Here is an 18,662-nt window from a genome sequence, read left to right on the forward strand (position 1 = left end):
CGTTACCAGCACCAGCTGACCGAAAAAATGGGAGCAGTGGTTATGATCTGAAGTGATTGAAATCAATGTTGAGTCCGGAAGGTTGTAAAGTGCCTGAACGAAAGATGAGGTGCTGTTCCTCAAGCTTACGTTGAGCTTCATTGGAACAGTGTAAGAGACTGAGGATAGAGAGGTCAGAGTAGGAGTGGGAAGGGGAATTAAAATGGCAAGCGACCGGCATGTCAGGGTCACGCTTGTGGTCAGAGCGGAGGTGTTCAGCAAAGCAATCACCCAGTCTGTGTTTGGTCTCCCCAGTGTAGAGGAGACTGCGTTGTGATACAGTTTACTAAATTGAAAGACGTACAAGTAAAACCGCTGTTTCACCTGGAACGGGTGTTTGGGGCCCTGGACGGCGGGAAGGGAGGAGGTGAAGGGGCAGATGTTGCATCTCCTGCGATTTAACAGGACGGTGCCTTGGGGAGGAGAGCTGGTGTTGGGGGTGATGGAAGATGGACCAGGGTGTCACGGAGGGAGCGGTCCATTCAGAATGCTGAAAGGAGGGGGAGGGGATGTGTTTGGCGGTGGGATTGCGCTGGAGATGGCAGAGGATGATACGTTGAATGTGGAGCCTGGTGGGGTGGAAGGTGAGGACAAGAGAGACACATCGTTTAAGCCTGTTCTTGCCCCACGGAACTTATTTCCTCCTATCTTGACTCTACTTTTTCTCCCCTTGTCCAGCCTCTTCCAACCTATATCCGCGACTCTTCCGACGCCCTCCGCCACTTCAACAGTTTCCAGTTCCCCGGCTCTAACCGTCTCCTTTTCACCATGGACATCCCGTCCCTCTATACCTTGATCCCCCACCAGGACGGCCTGCGGGCCCTCCGCTTCTTCCTCGAACAGAAGCGCAACCAGTCCCCATCCATCACCACTCTCTTCCACCTGGCTGAACTTGTCCTTATGTTGTACAACTTCTCCTTTGACTCCACTCACTTCCTCCAAATAAAAAGGAGATATGGGAACCCGTATAAGTCCCAGCTCTTCCTTCCTTTTTATGGAATACATGGAACATTCCTAGTTCCAGTCCTACTCAGGTCCCATCCCTCACTTTTTCTGGTACATTGATGACTATCAATGCTGTTTTCTGCTCTCGCCCCAAATTGGAAGATTATCAACTTTGCTTCCAATTTCCACCCTTCACACATGGTCCATCTCCAACTCTTCTCTTCCCTTCCTCAACTTCTTTATCTCCATTTCTGGGGATAGGCTGTCAACCAATATTTTTATTAGCCCACCGACTCCCACAGCGACCTTGATTACACTTCCTCCCACCCTGCTTCCTGTAAAGACTCTATTCCCTTCTCCCAGTCTCTCCGTCACATCTGTTCTGATGATACCACCGTCCGCACTAGTGCTTCCGACATGTCTTCCTTTTTCCTCAACCGAGGATTCCCCTCCATTGTAGTTGACAGGGCCCTCGACCGCGTCCGTCCTATTTCCTGTACTGCTGCCCTAACCCCTTCCCTTCACTTCCAGAACCACGATAGGGATCCCCCTTGTCCTCACCTTCCACCCTACTAGCCTCCACAGTCAACGTATCATCCTCTGCCATTTCCACCATCTCCAGGACGACCCCACCACCAAAGACATTTTCTCCTTCCCTCCCCTTTCAGCATTCCGAAGGGACCACTCCCTCCGCGGCACCCTGGTCCTAACCCTAAGGCATCACCCTCAACACCTGCTCTCCTCCCCACGGCACTGTCCCGTGCAAGTGCAGGAGATGCAACACCTGCCCCTTCATCTCCTCCCTTCCCACCGGCCAGGGCCCCAAACACTCCTTCCAGGTGAAACAGCAGTTTACTTGTACTTCTTTCAATTTAGTATACAGTATCCGCTGCTCACAATGCAGTCTCCTCTACATTGGGGAGACCAAACACAGACTGGGTGATCACTTTGCTGAACACGTCCACTCAGTCCGCAACGATACCCTGACCAACAGGTCGCTTGCCATTTTAATTCCCCGTCCCACTCCTACTCTGACCTCGGCCTCTTACACTGTTCCACTGAAGCTCAACGTAAGCTCGAGGAACAGCACCTCATCTTTACGCACTTTACAACCTTCCTTACTCAACAATGATTTCAATCACTTCAGATCATAACCACTGCTCCCATTTTTTCGGTCAGCTAGTGCTGGTAACGGTTCTGTTGCTGCCATTTACAGCTACTCCTGACCAATCTTTTGTTTCTTAACCTGTCCCATTCCCGCCTTCCTTGAATTGCACCATCATCCCTTGTGTCATTTAATCACTCGTGCCCTCCACCCTATCACAGACCTTTCCTTTTGTTCTTTCCTCCCCACCCTTCCCTCCCCCCTCTTTCCCTGGCTCTGTACTAGTTCAAATACTTTAACTCTTAACATCTTCCAGTTCTGATGAAAGGTCTTTGACCTGAAACATTAACTCTGGTTCTTTCTCCACAGATGCTGCCTCACTTGCTGAGCTTCTCCAGCATTTTCTGTTTTTATTTCAGATTTCCAGCACGTGCAGTATTTTGCTTTTGATTTAGCGACATTATAGTATTTTGTTCATACAAATGGTTTTATTATTTAGGCAGGCCTCACTATTGTAGGACTAGATATTGGGCAGTATCAGTAAACGCTCGATCATAAAGGCCGCATGTATAAGAAAGCTAGTTTCGATTCATTGGAGACATGGGTCTGCTTATGGAAAACGGCCTTTTGCCATGAGCCTAAAAGCCAAGTTTCAAGTGTTGTGAGACAGTTCAAATGGTAGTTTCTATACAGATGAATCTTGCAATTCAATAGCCATTATCTCTTTAGCTCCTGCACATTCTGTCTACCCTCTCTCCTGTCTCACTCACAACAGTACCACCTGAGTACTTGCTTCCTCCATTGCACTCAATCCTTCAATTCACATACATCCTCAGCCTTGTTCTGACTCCTCCTTACAACACATGCACTCCTTTACATCAACTCTATCTTGTTCCTCCACCAATTGTAGTCTTTCCATCTGCCTTCTTCACTGTGCACTTCTCTCACTGACCTTCAAATACTAGCACTCTTATTCTTCATGCCATTGACTCTAGTATCTCCTCAGGCTCCCATCACACTGTACCATACCCCTCCCTCACACCAATTTTCTCAGCTTTGCTCTCTCAAAGTGCACAATACATCTTTGCCTTCCCCTTTCAGTCCATTACACGAGCTCACGCTGAAAGCCAGCAACACAGAGAGGAATGTCAGACCAGTGCAGAATGCAACATTACTTAAGTTTTTAACAACCAGAGAACAAAAAACAAATTGTCTTTATTTCATGAAGAAATAATTTTGATAACATTTGGAGTGTAAAATGTTATGCATGTATCAGACATCCTGACCCCAAAAGGGGTCTTTTGCCTCTCCCAGAAGATTACATTGCTGTGGGAGGTGTCTAGTCATGATGCTCCAGCCATCATGAGGCTTGATGGATTAGCTGGTCCTTTCCTGCCCATCGATTTCATATGTTTGGAAATAGAAGTTTTGAAGACAGTAAATACTATACTCCCTGGAACATTCAAAATTTGGGAATCCAGTTTGGAAATTGGGAAAGGATTGAAACCGACCTGTAAAATTGCAACAGTTGGGAGTTAGCTGCAACCCTCGAATAGGAGAGCAAGGTTATCTGTCCTGCAGGTGTCTCCATGGTTTGTTCCACAGCACAGGAGATGGATATACTTCCTTTCTGGTGGAGTTAGAAGGAGCAGGGAGTGAGAACAGACCACGAGCCAGCACCTTCCTCCAGAGATTGATCTGCAGAGACCTGGCAACATTTGTTCACTGGAGTAACCACATTTGAAATCTAAGTGCCTCAAATTGGGAACTCAACATTTCACCGTAAGAGCTATTGAGCCATTTGTTGCATTTAAGTTACAGATGATTGAATTTATGAAATTCCAAAGAAGCTTACTTAAAAACAAAAACCACATTTGGCAATTCGTTGCTATGCAAAAAAAAAAACTTAGATTGCAAACAAGATGTAGGGGATGTACTGGAGCTCAAATATCATCTGGCACGCCACCTTCAACACTCAAACAGTTCAAAACTAGAAATAGAAGAAACAGAATTCTCCCATAAATGTGGGAGAGAAGTTGCTTAAAAAATAATTCATAATGCAAGAAAAACACAGGTGTAACTACAGTAAAACTCAAATGACCAATAAAAAGAAAGAAAAATCTTATGGTACAAATGTGGTTTGCTTGTGTGCTATTAACTGTTTTGCTTCAGCAACATTTAGAAAGAAAACAAAGTCATTGTCATCAGAAAATCTTTTATTTTTTTCCCTGAATTCTTAAACAGTGACCTTTTTCAAATGGAACAGACTGTCTCAAGAGGCCAGAACATCTACCAAGTTTGGTGAAACACCTGGTGCCGCATTGAGGTGATATTACACCTTTCAGCTGCATCAACCAAATCACATGGGCTGTTCTGAGAATTCCATTTCCAAAATGCAAGCCAGTGTCTGACGAGGGAAAGGCACTTGAAGTTCAGTGAAAATCTGAAGAACTTATTTTACTGACAAATTGATGGACAGACAGGGCTCTGCAGCAAATCAACTTTTTCCTCCTTCTTCCCCACACAAGCTTCTAGTGAAGCAGAGGATTAACAGCAAACTAAAGCATAGTTCCAAAATCAAAAACGGAGAGGCAGTGTAAAAAAAAAAGCTCAAATACATTTGGTACTTTACACCATGCTGACAACCCTTAGCCATTTAACAGCACCAGTCAGAAACCAAGGCATCTTAAGACTGCGAGATAAAGCAAACAAGGATTTGGATACATAAATATTTTCAAGCTTACATTGAGCAACCTTCATTTTACAAAATATGTAATTTACAATGAAAGTGAGCCATTACGACAATTAGGATTTTCACTTTTCTCAACTAAAAAACAAAATCAGACAACTTAGGGTAGAACTACATAGAACTTGAAAAAATGCCATTTATCATCAAGTACTGCATCAGAGAAACCAATGATTTAACACCCCCTCACCACATGAAAAAGCAAGTGCAGATTTGGCCAAAGGAAATTATTCCTTTCACACTCCTTTCATAATTTCTGTACAAGAAAAGCAACACAAAAGAAAAATAAATTGAAAAGTGTTTATAGTCACGTTATAAAAATGCGTCTCGTTGCAAAGGCTTGAATTGTGTAGAACAGCACAGCCCATTAAAGATCAACATCTTTCATGTACAAAGCTATTCATATTCAGTACAATGTAGATTAAGTAGGAGACTAACTGTACAAAGACAATCTTAAAAATCAAAATTTTATATCTTATTCAGCCCAAGGAGATGCAAGAGCAATTTCCTACTTTTTGTATTCCATAATGGCTTGTTAATATATGCAAATCATGTCTTTCAGACTTCGCATCAAGATGAAAGGGATGGGAGAACAGTAAGTTTGCCAGGTATTCATTTACTGATCATTAGAGGTTTTAAACATACATGATAAATACTCTGCAGTAAACAACACCTGAGGCAAAAATAGCTAGCATATTCGACGGATCTTGAAAGGGCTCCACTGTATTACAACCTTGTGGTGTAACAGATCACCAATGCTGTCACTGACAATGTCTGCACATTCTTTCATTGCAAACCCCAACACTAAATGGGACTACACACATTCATCTTCTCTTTCCCCCCCCCCCCAAAGGCACATGACACAAAAGCACAAATAGCAAATACAACAGATGCATTTCCCAACAAACTAATGCAGTGTTATGAGTAATTATGAATCCTACTGTATATGCTTTAGTGAGGTGGCAAACACATGCCTCAACAATTTTTCAACTGCATTACTATGGATTTTGAGGTGGTGGTGCCACATTCCCTGGATCCTGCCGAGGAGGTTCGGGTGGAGCATGCCAGCTAGTTTCCTTGTACACGAACCATGCATTTCCACACCATAGGATCATGTTGAGGAAACCAAATACCTGCAAAGGAGAAATGAAACAACAAATTTCATCAAATGAAGTGATGCAGCACGAGCCACAACTTTAAAAGCAGCCTTACAGTTACTTACAGAAAAAGATACTGTACAGACCATCATGAGCGCCTGCCAATCAGGAGCCATGGGGAAATCAATGGCTATGTGGCCCTTTGGGGTAAAGTGGAGCTGAGGGAAATGCAAAGACTCCAGCAGTTCATGGGAATATGTAGAAGGCAGATCTTAGGACAAGAAAAAGGGGGTCTAAAGTACTGCCAACATTGACCACATGTCCCAGCATGCTGGGGATTTCATCCTCCAAAGGTGAGGGTTCAAGTATTCTCAGTGTCAGGAAGTACTGTGAACCCCTGGGCTATAAACAGTTGAAGATTATGCACAGTGTTCAGTTCCATTCACAACCCCTCAAATAATGAAGCAGTCTGAGCCCGCATGCAGCAAGACCTGGACAACATCCAGGCTTGGGCTCATAAGTGGCAAGTAACATTCGCGACAGGTAAGTGCCAGGCAATGACCATCTCCAACAAGAGAGCATCTAACCACCTCCCCTTGACATTCAACGGCATTACCATTGCCGAATCCCCCACCATCAACATCCTGGGGGTCACCATTGACCAGAAACTTAACTGGACCAGCCATATAAATACTGTGGCTACAAGAGCAGGTCAGAGGCTGGGTATTCTGTGGCGAGTGACTCACCTCCTGACTCCCAAAGTCTTTCCACCATCTACAAGGCACAAGTCAGGAGTGTGATGGAATACTCTCCATTTGCTTGGATGAGTGCAGCTCCAACAACACTCGAAGCTTGACACCATCCAGGACAAAGTAGCCCGCTTGATTGGCACCCCATCCACCACCCTAAACATTCACTCCCTTCACCACCGGCGCACAGTGGCTGCAGTGTGTACCATCCACAGGATGCACTGCAGCAACTCGCCAAGGCTTCTTCGACAGCTCCTCCCAAACCCGCGACCTCTACCACCTAGAAGGACAAGAGCAGCAGGCACATGGGAACAACATCACCTGCACGTTCCCCTCCAAGTCACACAGCATCCCGACTTGGAAACATATCGCTGTTCCTTCATCGTCGCTGGGTCAAAATCCTGGAACTCCCTTCCTAACAGCACTGTGGGAGAACCGTCACCACACGGACAGCAGCGGCTCACCACCACCTTCTCAAGGGCAATTAGGGATGGGCAATAAATGCCGGCCTCGCCAGCGACGCCCACATCCCATGAACGAATAAAAAAAAAACTACTCCCCTCCCCCACCCCAAACCTGCAAACAGGGGTGGGGGTGCCAGTTAGCACCACACATCTCCCAGGCAGCGAGAAGAAGGGCTTCTGACACCAGGGGGAAATAGAAGTGTCCTGCTGTAGACCAGTATCAAGGCCAATTCTGGATGGCACTTATTAACAGGGTCTCTTCCTCAGCCGGTGCCAACCAGTGTTGACTGGCATGGAGACACAAATGGGTGATGCCAGCTGCAACCAACACCAGTGGACAACTTGCTGCCAACTGGCACTGAACCTTCTGTTCAAGTACCAACAGAATGTAGTAACTCTGTGTAGTTACCAACTGGCAGTATTGCCTCTTACATAAACATGGAGAAGGTCTGGAGCCCTAATAGGGACTGGATTCACTCTAGTAATGGATCTGGTTCTTCCACAGTGCTTCCAGACCCTGAGGAGAATGTCATGGTGTAGAACTACACACTAATTTGTCACAAGGCCATAACATGATATGCTGGACGCACCTACTGTGGGCATTAGTTACAGCAGAATCCCACAGCCCTCAGTGAGCACTCAGAACCAATCTTCTCAGACAGGATTTGAAAATGATATATTTGAAGTTTTCAGATCAAAAGGCATGAGAGAGGGATTTTTAAGTCTCAATAGGAACGACACAACAAATCGAATTAACGATATACAGCAGGGGAAGGGACATCACACATGAAGCACCTCAAAAAAAGTAATTTACCCAGTGTGAGTCTCCCCCATCCCCTCCCTCCGAGTGTGCTGGTAATTTTCTCACTGCATTATTTAAGCCTTAATACAATGTCTAATTTAAATGAGTTGACATCCAACCAAATATTGCGGGGAAATAATTGAACCACAAGATCGGTGGAGACGGAGGATTAAATAAAAGCAAGTGCACATACCACAGAAACATTCAAACTTCCCATGCTGGACACGCCTGCTGAAGTACATAGATCCAATTCTTTGCAAATTGGAACATTGTCTTTGATGACTTCTGGATTTGTAGCATATTTGAGATCAGTGAGGCCTTTCCCCCAAGCTGAAGAGCACACCAACCACAAGAAGGCAAAAATCACTGTCACAACAAAGTCCTAGAAAATAACAGGAAATAAAAGTGCAGTTCAAAACATTTTTTAAAAAGAAATGATCGATCTCAATAAACAATTTATTGACTTCTCATGAGGTGATTTAAGTCAAACAGGAAGTGTTATGAAACCAAATGTCACTGTTCTCATCTTAAATAAATGCAGCGGTCACAATGGAATAAAAAACTAATGTCAGGGATCCGCTAAATACACCCTGGATCGATTTAGGGGCTTGATTTCTGCTCATGGCAAATTGATAATGAACAGATAAAGATTTAGCACCATTTGATAAACTTAACAGAGGTCAGCTAGACCTGAAAACCAGCAACTAACTGACAAAAATATTGGATACAGACCGAAGTTCAGGACTCGGTATCTCAATTTTCTGCAGTATTTGCATCCTCACAATAAGCAAAAATACAGGAAAGCCCAGTACACGTGGATTTGTGCAAAAGAAAAAGTAATTCAAACTAACACATAGAACCCTTCTTAGTCCAGCTTTAATTCATTGTCCAGGGGAGATGCAAGGGAAGCAGGAATGGAGAGGAAAAAAATGGGATAAACACAACAGCCTTCCCCCATAATAATGGTTTGTCTCGCAGCCAAATGGCAGATTGTAACAAAGTGTGCCGCACAAATTAACATCAATTCTTACTTCCAGAACCTGAATAACTTCCCAAACTTTTTAAAATGATAAACCCAACTTTTTTTTGTTTGCACATTTAAATTTGATGGATACTTATTTCATATTTAACTCCTGGCTGACTTCATAGATACAATGCTAAACAAACAGTTAAAAAAATGTCAACATCTCAGGGGAGGGAAAGAATACTATGCCAGTCTCCTAAACGTTTGGAAAGCATAACTGGAAAATAAACCATCCAAAGTCTTTTGATGAGGATTATTAACAAGTTTGAAACCAAACCAATTCAATGCTGAAACCAACATCCAATACCATGGGAATGTTTAACGGCTGAACAATACTAAATTAGACACTTGGTTGTTTGCTTTACACAGTTCAAGCCTCAGGACCCGCAGTTGCTGGCAAAAACATGTGCAGAACAGTCCCACACACGATATGAAAGCCATTCGTTTTATTCCTTCAATTCACTTTCTTCACTCCTGTCCTTCTTAAAACACAGTCAACTTCAAGTGGCCAAAAAGCCACGTTGAACAATGCAGCCGACTATTCTAGTGCCCTACTGTCCAGAGACACTGAAGTCAAGATGGACCACCCATTACAACAACTTGCATTTATGTAGCTCCTTTAACGTAGTAAAACATCCCGAGGCACTTCACAGGAGCGTAATCAGACAAAAAACAATATTGAGCCATGTATGGAGATATTAGGACAGGTAACCAAAAGCTTGATTAAAGAGGTAGGTTTTAAGGAGGGTCTTAAAGCAGGAGTGGTTTAGGGAGGGAATTCCAGAGCTTATGGCCTAGACAGCTGAAGGCACGGCCGCCAATGGAGTAATGACCCAAGTATTGATTCAACTGGTAGTTTGGGGTGGGGGTGGAGAGAAAGATAAATTCCCTCAAGAATTTAGCCATAGCTGTAGTGGGGGAAAAGCGTGTTCTACTTGTACTATCAAAACCTAGACATCCTGAAAACGAAGGGATAGTGGATTTGTACTGTTAACTTCACCTATACTGTTATCAAATAATAAACCTGAATATTGAACAAACATGAATTGTAGTTGTATTACAAACCATTTCACCAGTAAAAATAAACACTTTTCATCTCTGTCCTGCACTGTACAGCAAACAATAAAAGGCATTTGCAACTACTGACAGTTTCTGTGATTTTCAGTGTTAGTGATAACATATAGACAAGTTCAAACTACTCCATGGGTGTCACTTCACATTTCAGATCCAGCAATCCAAGTAGCATTCTGGATAGAAACTGCAGTGAACTCACTTCTGGAAGGGAAACAGATAAGTATCACTAGAACAAAGGAACATCAACATCACAAACAAAGAGAAAAAACTCAGATGCTGGAAATCAAACAAAAATTTATAAATTCTGGAAACACTCAGCAGGTCAGACAGCAGTTGTGCCAAGAATATAAGAGTTACCTTTTCGGGTGTGGACCCTTAGTCAGAACTGCAGGATCTCAAAATGGACAGCAATCAAAAAGGAACAGACCAAAGGGAAGGAGGGGTGGGTGGAATAGAACACGCACGCACACACAAAGATAGAATGGCCTGCAAACTGCTCAAGTGGAAAACAGGAGATGGTTAAATGGTGTGAGTGATATTAGCTCGAGACGATAGGAGGCATAATGAGAGAAATTTGTAAAAAATTATAAAAGACATTTATAAAATACAGAATGTGTGAATAGCTGAGGAGGTGGGGGGAATGCGACAGGTGGAAATGGAAGCATGAAAATCAGGTAAAGTGGAGAAGGTTCCGGCGGCCCAGGAGCCTAGGAAAAGAAATCTTAAAAAGCAAGCCAACATCAAGGGAGCAGACCAACCTTCCCCCACCCCAATGTCACTGTGGCACACAAGTTGCTAACCATCTATTCACACATAGTTACAGCGATATTTTGTTGTCATAGCCACAATTAATAAGTGCCAAATGCAACCTTGCTGCTTAGGCTTTTAGAATAAAATACTTAAAAGCAGATTTACTGGGGAGAGATTACAGAAAATGTGAACAAATTAATGATAAAGTTTAGACTTCATTCAAGCCCTGTGTAAATATAAATAATTTTATCTAGCAAAGCTTTAAGTAAAATAATGGAATATGTTCCATGCAACCAACCATTCAGGTTAGTTGAATGATGCACACTGCTGTAAATTAAAACTTGCTTCATCAAAAGTACAGTGACCACCTTATTTGTTGTGATAAAACAGCAACAGCTACTTTCGTTCTCTCCCCCACATTTCAGTATAATATTAAATTCTACTTCTTTTCAGTTGCAACACTTTTATGAAAATGAATTCTGGGACACAGAGGAGACTATGTAAACTAGTAACAGTCAATTAAAGCACACTGTTCTCAGCTGAGAGCACCAAGTCACACTGACTTGTATAATCACCACAATGTCTCCATCTCACTGGAAATACCTAGAGTGGCTTCCTTTAACAATGCTATTTTTGATGGCTTCCAGAAGGTCACACATATGAACAAGTAATTTAGGAACACCTCATGAGCACAGCCTGGAAAACTACCATATGGAAACAGATCAACCAACAATACCTCTGCGACGAGTGAAGATTTTAACAGAACAAACCCCATAATCATATAACAGATCCCACGAGATGAATTAATATTTTCCAAAATGCCATTTAACTTACCACAATTCAAATTCATCCTTTTTATTTGTGCAGCAGGAAATAAAATCACAAGCGATTTTAAATCTTAAGAACCTTCCTACCCATTTTGACTCGATCTTGAATGATAATAGCAATTTAGATCTGTAAAAACTACAGACATTAAACATGCAGATATTTAAAAATATAAAACCAGGGAAGATGCTCATCACCAACATACTCAACATAAAATATCCCCCTTCTCTAAAAACTATTAAACGGAGTAAAAAGTACCCTAGCTTGTAACTGATATTCATCCATTCCAACACACACTCCCCAAATTGGAGATATATTTGAAGGTACCTTTCTGCATCAAGGGCCTTTCCATAAGGAAACCAAGAAATGGACAATTAGGACCAGGCTAGATATCAATGTAGAAGTAACAGAGACAGAAACGTCAGTACTATCTGGGTACTGCATGAAACCCATGTTATCAACCTTTTCTGGTATTAAATGTATCAGCAGGGGCCGGGGGGGGGGGGGGGGGGGGGGGGGCTGTGCACAACAATTTTTAACTATTTCCCAACTAAATAGAGAAACAACTTTTAATCTTTGAATTCTGTTTACTGAATATCAGAGTGAATCATGTATACTACACTATGTACTGACGTGATGCAAGTCAAAGCATTGTATCCAAACTACTGGAAATCATATCATGACACTTGCTAGTTTAGAAGGAGCTTATCTTGACAAGTTGTTTAAAGTCACACTGATTTTTGAAATGGTACCTCACACCACAATGCTTCCATTTATTCAGGATTCAAATTTTAAAAAATATAAATATAAAACAAATAAACACAGTCACAGTTTGGGATTTTTAGGGACTTAAACTTGGAGGAATTTCAGGGAATTTATATTAAATTAAATTTCGCAAGTAAGGGAATAAATCCACAGAACAACTACATACTTGGAATGCAGACTAAAATTCAGATCAAGTGTCTATTCAGATTGGTGCTTCCTGTACATCACATTGGTTTGAGACAATGGAAGTTGGTTAAAAACATTCCAGTAAACATTCACAATATCTCGGAATGGTCCCATTCATTTGGGCTCAGCGTGGGTTAATTGGAAAATAAAGAACGAATAGAAGAACGAACTTGCATTTATATAACGCCTATCACAGCCTCAGGACGTCCCAAAGCGTTTTACAGCCAATGAAGTACTTTTGAAGTGTAGTCACTGTAACGTAGGAAGCGTGGCAGCCAATTTGCACACAGCAAGGTCCCACAAATAGCAATGAGATAATGACCATTAAGCTGTTTTTTTAAAAAATGTTTAATGAGGCATAAATATTGGCCAGAACACCGGGGAGAACTTCCCTGCTCTTCTCCGAACCGTGCCATGGGTTATTTCTAACCCTTTGAGAGATTAACAATTAAGAGGACTTGGTTATTGTTTTGAAAAGGGATTTTAAAAAAATTGCATCTATTTGAATTGAGTGGAACATGCAGCAAGCCCACAACATAGTGCTGATGACTGACAGCACATAATTTTACCTTACTATTAATGGCAACAGAGACCGACACAGAGCCTCGGAGTGGTGTTGAATTTCATGTCAATATATGACACGTGGGTGAAGAGCATATGGCTACAAGCTGCTTATAATAGAAGGTTCACCCCTTCCTGCCCCAATCACAATGTTTCAGTGCCTCCTCATTAAACATCTGTGCTGGAGGCTTTTAGAATACCAGGTGCTAAAGGCAGAAGTCTGAAATCATTGAAGGAATACTCTATTTTGCAACATCAACAATTAAATCTTCCAAATGCTGTGAAGATTTAGATCCTTGATTGGTCATAAGGTGAAGCTTATGGATACAATACTCCCAGGTCCCGACTTACTGGCAAGGGTCAAATTGTTGGCAGGTTATATGTTGGTTAGTTGAATGTATGTAATTTGGAACAGGACACAAGGAATATCCGAGTCAATCAAAAGAAATACACAAGTGGGCATTTTAAAGTTGGCTCTGTGGCCTAACAGGGCTCTAAATATACAAAACTCAGTTAACTCACTTGTAGCAATAGCTTATTTGTAGGAAAATAGGAACAGGAGTAGGCCATTCAGCCCCGAGCCTGCTGCGCTATTCATTTATGTGTGAAAGCTTACTTAAGAGTATCGATTGAAGTTAGGACTCCGATCAGATGGACAGGCTATATGCATAGTAAAGATCTGACATCATCACATACTCCTTTGTTTTATTTGACCCACCCCCTCCATATATCCTCATTGACTTTATCCCAGATGGCTCAAGGTTGATCAGGATTAAATACTTCAATCTATCAACTGCTACGACTTGATCAGGTTCTAACCATATTAGTGATGTGTACAGTCACCCCCACAGTAGTTTAATGGAAATATTCCTTGAGATACTCACAATCATCGGCCCACGGTTGCCATCACGGTACACATGGAAGTACCCAACATACAGAACAAGGGCGGCCATACAGTAGAGAAAGGCCAACACTGCGATCGCAACAAAAAACTCAGCAGAGGATGAAAAATCTCCCATTAGGTAGATACTTTTACTGTGGTTGCATGTGTTCGAGGGGACAATCACAATAGAGTTCAACCTGGAAAATATTGTACAAAATTTAAAATTACTTTTATACGAAAGTTATATTTGCTGCCTACTTCCTCTCTATCAAAATTTCTTCCCAAAAATGGTTAACTGTGCAGTCACCTTCCAACTTCTGGGAAAGTACACGTGGAAGACATCATTTACATGCTAATACGATAACTGCTCTGCACTCAACATGTTGCTATTATAGGGATAAGACTACCTCATTTATTCCCCGTCTACATCACTTACTGTGGGACTCTTTCACTAGATGCTGGCTAAGCAAATAAATGGAAATGTCTTGTCCTGGGACAGGTTTGTGGAAGTGGTCTTGGCAAAGTGGAGTCAGCTCACCCTGCTCATGAAATAGCACACAGGTCAGCGGAGAACTGGTCGCAACCAGGAGAGTGCCACCTTCTAGGAGAAGCAAGGCTGCATTCACCATAAGCAATTCCATTGGGAAAAGGTAGTAGAAGGGGAGGGGGGAGGGGGAAGAAAGAAAAATAAAGTCTTTAAAGCTTCACACCTGCTAGCTCAGAGCGTTTATTCTGGAAGTGGCTGAGCTCTACAAATAAAGAAGGCTTGGGTTTGATCAGTCCATGCTGAGCTGGCTGATCTCAGACAGAGTGGTAATAGAGGCACTGCAATTGGCCTCAGGACCCCAGGTTAGGGGTGAGGAAGAGCAAAATCTAGCCAGGGTGATCACTCAAATGACTACCTAGCAAATCCTGCTGGAAGTGTACGAGTGTGAATGCTGCTTGAGGACACTCATGAATAACGACTATTTGAGTGTGGAACTGCAGGATCGCTGATTCCTGTGGAACTGTACCTCAGCAAGGAATCAATGTTTTTTGGAATTTAAAAAAGGAGAAAATTTGGTTGAGAACATTTTTTTTTCAATTGCATAAAGCCGAAGGATACTTGGAGGTCAAGAAGTTAATTTTTCTGTTTGCCAAAACTGGATGGCAATGGGAATATTTCTGCACCTCAATAATGGATAGTAAAATGTTAGTGTATAATCTTGTAACACATTAAGGAATACTGACCAGGTCACCAAGATACATATTGAGTACACTACACTTACCTTGGGAGTTAGTTTCATTGGATGCCAGCTGGGCAAATAAATGGAAGCGTCTTGTCCTGGGACAGGTCCAGGGAATTTTTTTTTGAATACAGAAAATATTCAAGATTGCAAAATGCAACAGACACAAGCTCAGTCACAAAATCTCTGGACGCTTCCATTTAAATAAAGCATCAAGATGTATGAAGAATTAAACCTGCTCATGAAACAGCAGAACTACAAAGCTAATCTAACTTAGGGGAGTGCAATATCGCATTCTATATTCTGCACAAATTAAAAGTTACAACATTATGAAGCTTCTAGAATTTGACTTGATACTGGCAATACTACTTCAAACAATAATACAACTCACAAATAAAACCAAAATACTGCGGATGCTGGAAATCTGAAATAAAAACAGAAAATGCTGGAAATAGTCAGCAGGTCAGTCATCTGTGGAGTATTTCCAGCATTTTCTGTTTTTAGTACAACTCATACAATTTCAGATCAGGTCACAGGAGCAGCCAATCTATAATTAAGTTATTAATCTATGCACCTGTCCTGTCCCCAGGCAAGCTTATGTGACTGCATTTTTCTTGCTTTAACTCAGTCAAACTGAGGTGTTCAATAAAGCCCAAAACGCACTAACCTGAATGGATACTGGAAGGCTGCAGTAAGTTCTTGAGAGTCGTTAGAGCCTTTACATTTCACAGACAAAGCAGTTTTGCCACTGAATCCGCCACATGTTGCAAATCCAAAAATTGCAAATATCTGATTTTTTTTTTTAAAAAGGGAGGAACACAGAAATCCATTAAGTGATGAAAACAAATTTTAATTTTTCAGCAATCTTTATTGCTTTTAAAAGTACTTAATAGTTAGTAGCTGGCTGTTCAAATTTTAATCCACTTGCTAGCTTTTAAAATACCAAATGAGAGATCACTGATAGTTTGCTGGAAAACACACTAAATGGTGCGGTAGTGGGATATAGGGCAGCGGTGAGCACCTTTGAAAGCTCAAAGATTACATGAAAGAAAATCTTATTTGACAAAGAGCAGCAGATGCTCAGGTCCTGTCAGAGCGAAACCAAAACTGGATCTCTACTGCCATTCACTCTACAGAGGTCGGGTCATTTATGTTTAGGAGTGTCATTGTTAGCCCAAGGCCAACCCATCTATACTCCACTGCACTCCAATATGATAAAAGTGGCTTAAATTAAAGTGTGCTACTAGGAGTATATTTTCAGTTCAGCACATTTTTTGTTGAATAGTTATGACAAGATTCCAATCATTACTGTCTTAAATTATGATACAACAGGTATTTTCCAAAAAAAATTTTTTTTTTTATTCGTTCATGGGATGTGGGCGTCGCTGGCGAGGCCGGCATTTATTACCTATCCCTAATTGCCCTCGAGAAGGTGGTGGTGAGCCGCCTTCTTGAACCGCTGCAGTCCGTGTGGTGACGGTTCTCCCACAGTTAGGAAGGGAGTTCCAGGATTTTGACCCAGCAACGATGAAGGAACCATTCCAGCAATAAACAAATTTCAATCTTTCCTGAAATACTGAAGCCATGTTAGTAGAAGCACTAGTGTGCTTGGTGACATTGTCACTAACTACAATGAAAAGAAGCCTGTATTACGCAAGCTCGAGTCAGAGATGTGAACGATTGCAACTTTTTGATTTAGAATCATAGAATGATACAGCACAGATTTTTCTTTTTCCCCCCCTTCAAGTATTTATCCAATTCCCTTTTTATTGAATCTTTGCCAAACGCACCAACTCGGAAATGTGAGTGTCAGTCAGAACAGAGCTGTATATATATATATATATATTTATTTATTTGTGCACACGAGTGGAACTAAACACTCAAATCATAAAAAAGGGCAGGGTCTTGATGTTCAAATATTCCTCACAAGGACCCAGCCCTCCAAAATTCAGCTTTGAATTTACATTTTTAAAGACTGCACTGCACTCATTGGACCTCGAACTCCATAACGGAGACTTCAGCTCAGCACCAATTAAAGAACTCATGGCACGCCAAGCAGAATTTCACCCCATTTATCTTTATCCCTCTCTTCTATTCCAAGAACTTCCGTTCATACCAGGACAGAAGGATAAATTTAAAAATTCTTCGACAGAAGTCACTTTCCAACTCGCCCAAAAGAACCCATTTAGATGGCGCTCACCATTTAGAAGATTCAGCAGGAATCCTGAAACCCTACAAAACACCAGCAACAGGTCATAATTCTGAAGCGGAGGTCTTCTGAGCAAAGCCATTTTGCCCATTACAAATCTCTTGACACTGCTGCCATCTTGTTGCTACCCAGTCACCATGCTGCCTGCTGCTCACCACTTAGCCTAAAATGTCAGCACTGCACCATTCTCATCAGTAAATTATGGTCCCACTTCCTTGAAAACTCTGCTCCCAGGGGGAAACAAAATGGCACTTTGCGCTTCATAATGAGCCTCTGGAATACATTGCCGGCTGGTGTGGCGGGTATGGACTCTCTGTATGCTTTCAAGAGGGAGCTGGACTGGTTCTTGACTGAAGCAAAGAACACATCATATTGAAGGCAAATGTCTTTACAGATAACACATGGTCCAAGTGATCTCCTGGACTGGTTTTGATCACCTGAGGGGGTTGGAGAAGGAATTTTTCAGAGTATTGTTTCCCCTCAATGGCCCTAGGTTTTTTCTCTGGTGGTTGGACATTACATGGCTATGGGGGGGGGGGGGGGGGGGAAGGAAGTGTTGAGTCATGATGTTTCGGCCATTACGTGCGTGGAGAAGGCTTGATGGATCAGCTGGTCTTTTCCCGCCCGTCAATTTCGTGTATGGTCCAGGACGACTCCAACTTCAATCCCTGATCTGTACCAAGTTAGCTGATCTGAGGGAAAAGCAGGTCGCTGCATTGCATAGTCCAATAACTTCTTCCAACAAATCGGAAGCTGGGCACTGCCAATTTTTTCCTGCCAATTTCTAATTGCTTTCACATTAAGATGCAGGTTTGCAAATGCAACGTGCATCTTAATTACTGGAAGAGCTCTTTATGACTCACTTCACAGTCGCGTGCTATTGGGACAGCAACAAAAGGCAGCATGCACTGAAGCAGTTTTCCAAACATTTGCCAACTGGAAGCAAGGACAGTCGCAATCGTCCCTAATAGCATCCAGGCCAATGGTCTTCATCCCATTCATATGCAGGCATCAATGGAGTGACTCTCCAGCGAGGTGGGAGAAATACATGACCTTCATAACTCTCACCCTTCTCCTACATTTTCTTCCTCCTTTAAGTTATTTTCACTTTCAAATGGAGAATATTACAAAATATATTCCAGGAGACAGAATGTTATTATACTAGGCAAGACAGTTTCACAACCGTGTAATTCATGAAGAACTATTACTCAA

At 42.1% G+C, this 18,662-nt stretch overlaps 1 protein-coding gene across 1 annotated transcript; it reads right to left on the reverse strand.

The window, feature by feature from the left end:
* Positions 1-4,287: 4,287 nt before the first annotated feature.
* On the reverse strand, positions 4,288-17,532 carry sypl1 (synaptophysin-like 1). The gene is made up of 5 exons (XM_067999145.1): positions 17,413-17,532; positions 15,909-16,030; positions 14,017-14,212; positions 8,141-8,329; positions 4,288-5,968 (listed from the first exon to the last, which is right to left on the reverse strand). The coding sequence occupies exons 1-5, from the start codon at positions 17,530-17,532 to the stop codon at positions 5,834-5,836; spliced, it is 762 nt and encodes a 253-aa protein (XP_067855246.1). The 3' UTR covers positions 4,288-5,833.
* Positions 17,533-18,662: the final 1,130 nt, after the last annotated feature.

Source organism: Heptranchias perlo, chromosome 18 (assembly GCF_035084215.1).
Source record: "Heptranchias perlo isolate sHepPer1 chromosome 18, sHepPer1.hap1, whole genome shotgun sequence".
Classification (NCBI taxonomy): Eukaryota; Metazoa; Chordata; class Chondrichthyes; order Hexanchiformes; family Hexanchidae; genus Heptranchias; species Heptranchias perlo.

Excerpts from the sequence above, each read along its gene's own strand:
- sypl1 (XM_067999145.1), bottom strand. The coding sequence starts at position 17,532 with ATGGCTTTGCTCAGAAGACCTCCGCTTCAGAATTATGACCTGTTGCTG. Across the intron at positions 14,213-15,908 it reads GCCTTCCAGTATCCATTCAG|GTTGAACTCTATTGTGATTG; the intron begins GTTAGTGCGTTT and ends AATATTTTCCAG. Across the intron at positions 8,330-14,016 it reads GCAACCGTGGGCCGATGATT|GACTTTGTTGTGACAGTGAT; the intron begins GTGAGTATCTCA and ends GTTATTTTCTAG.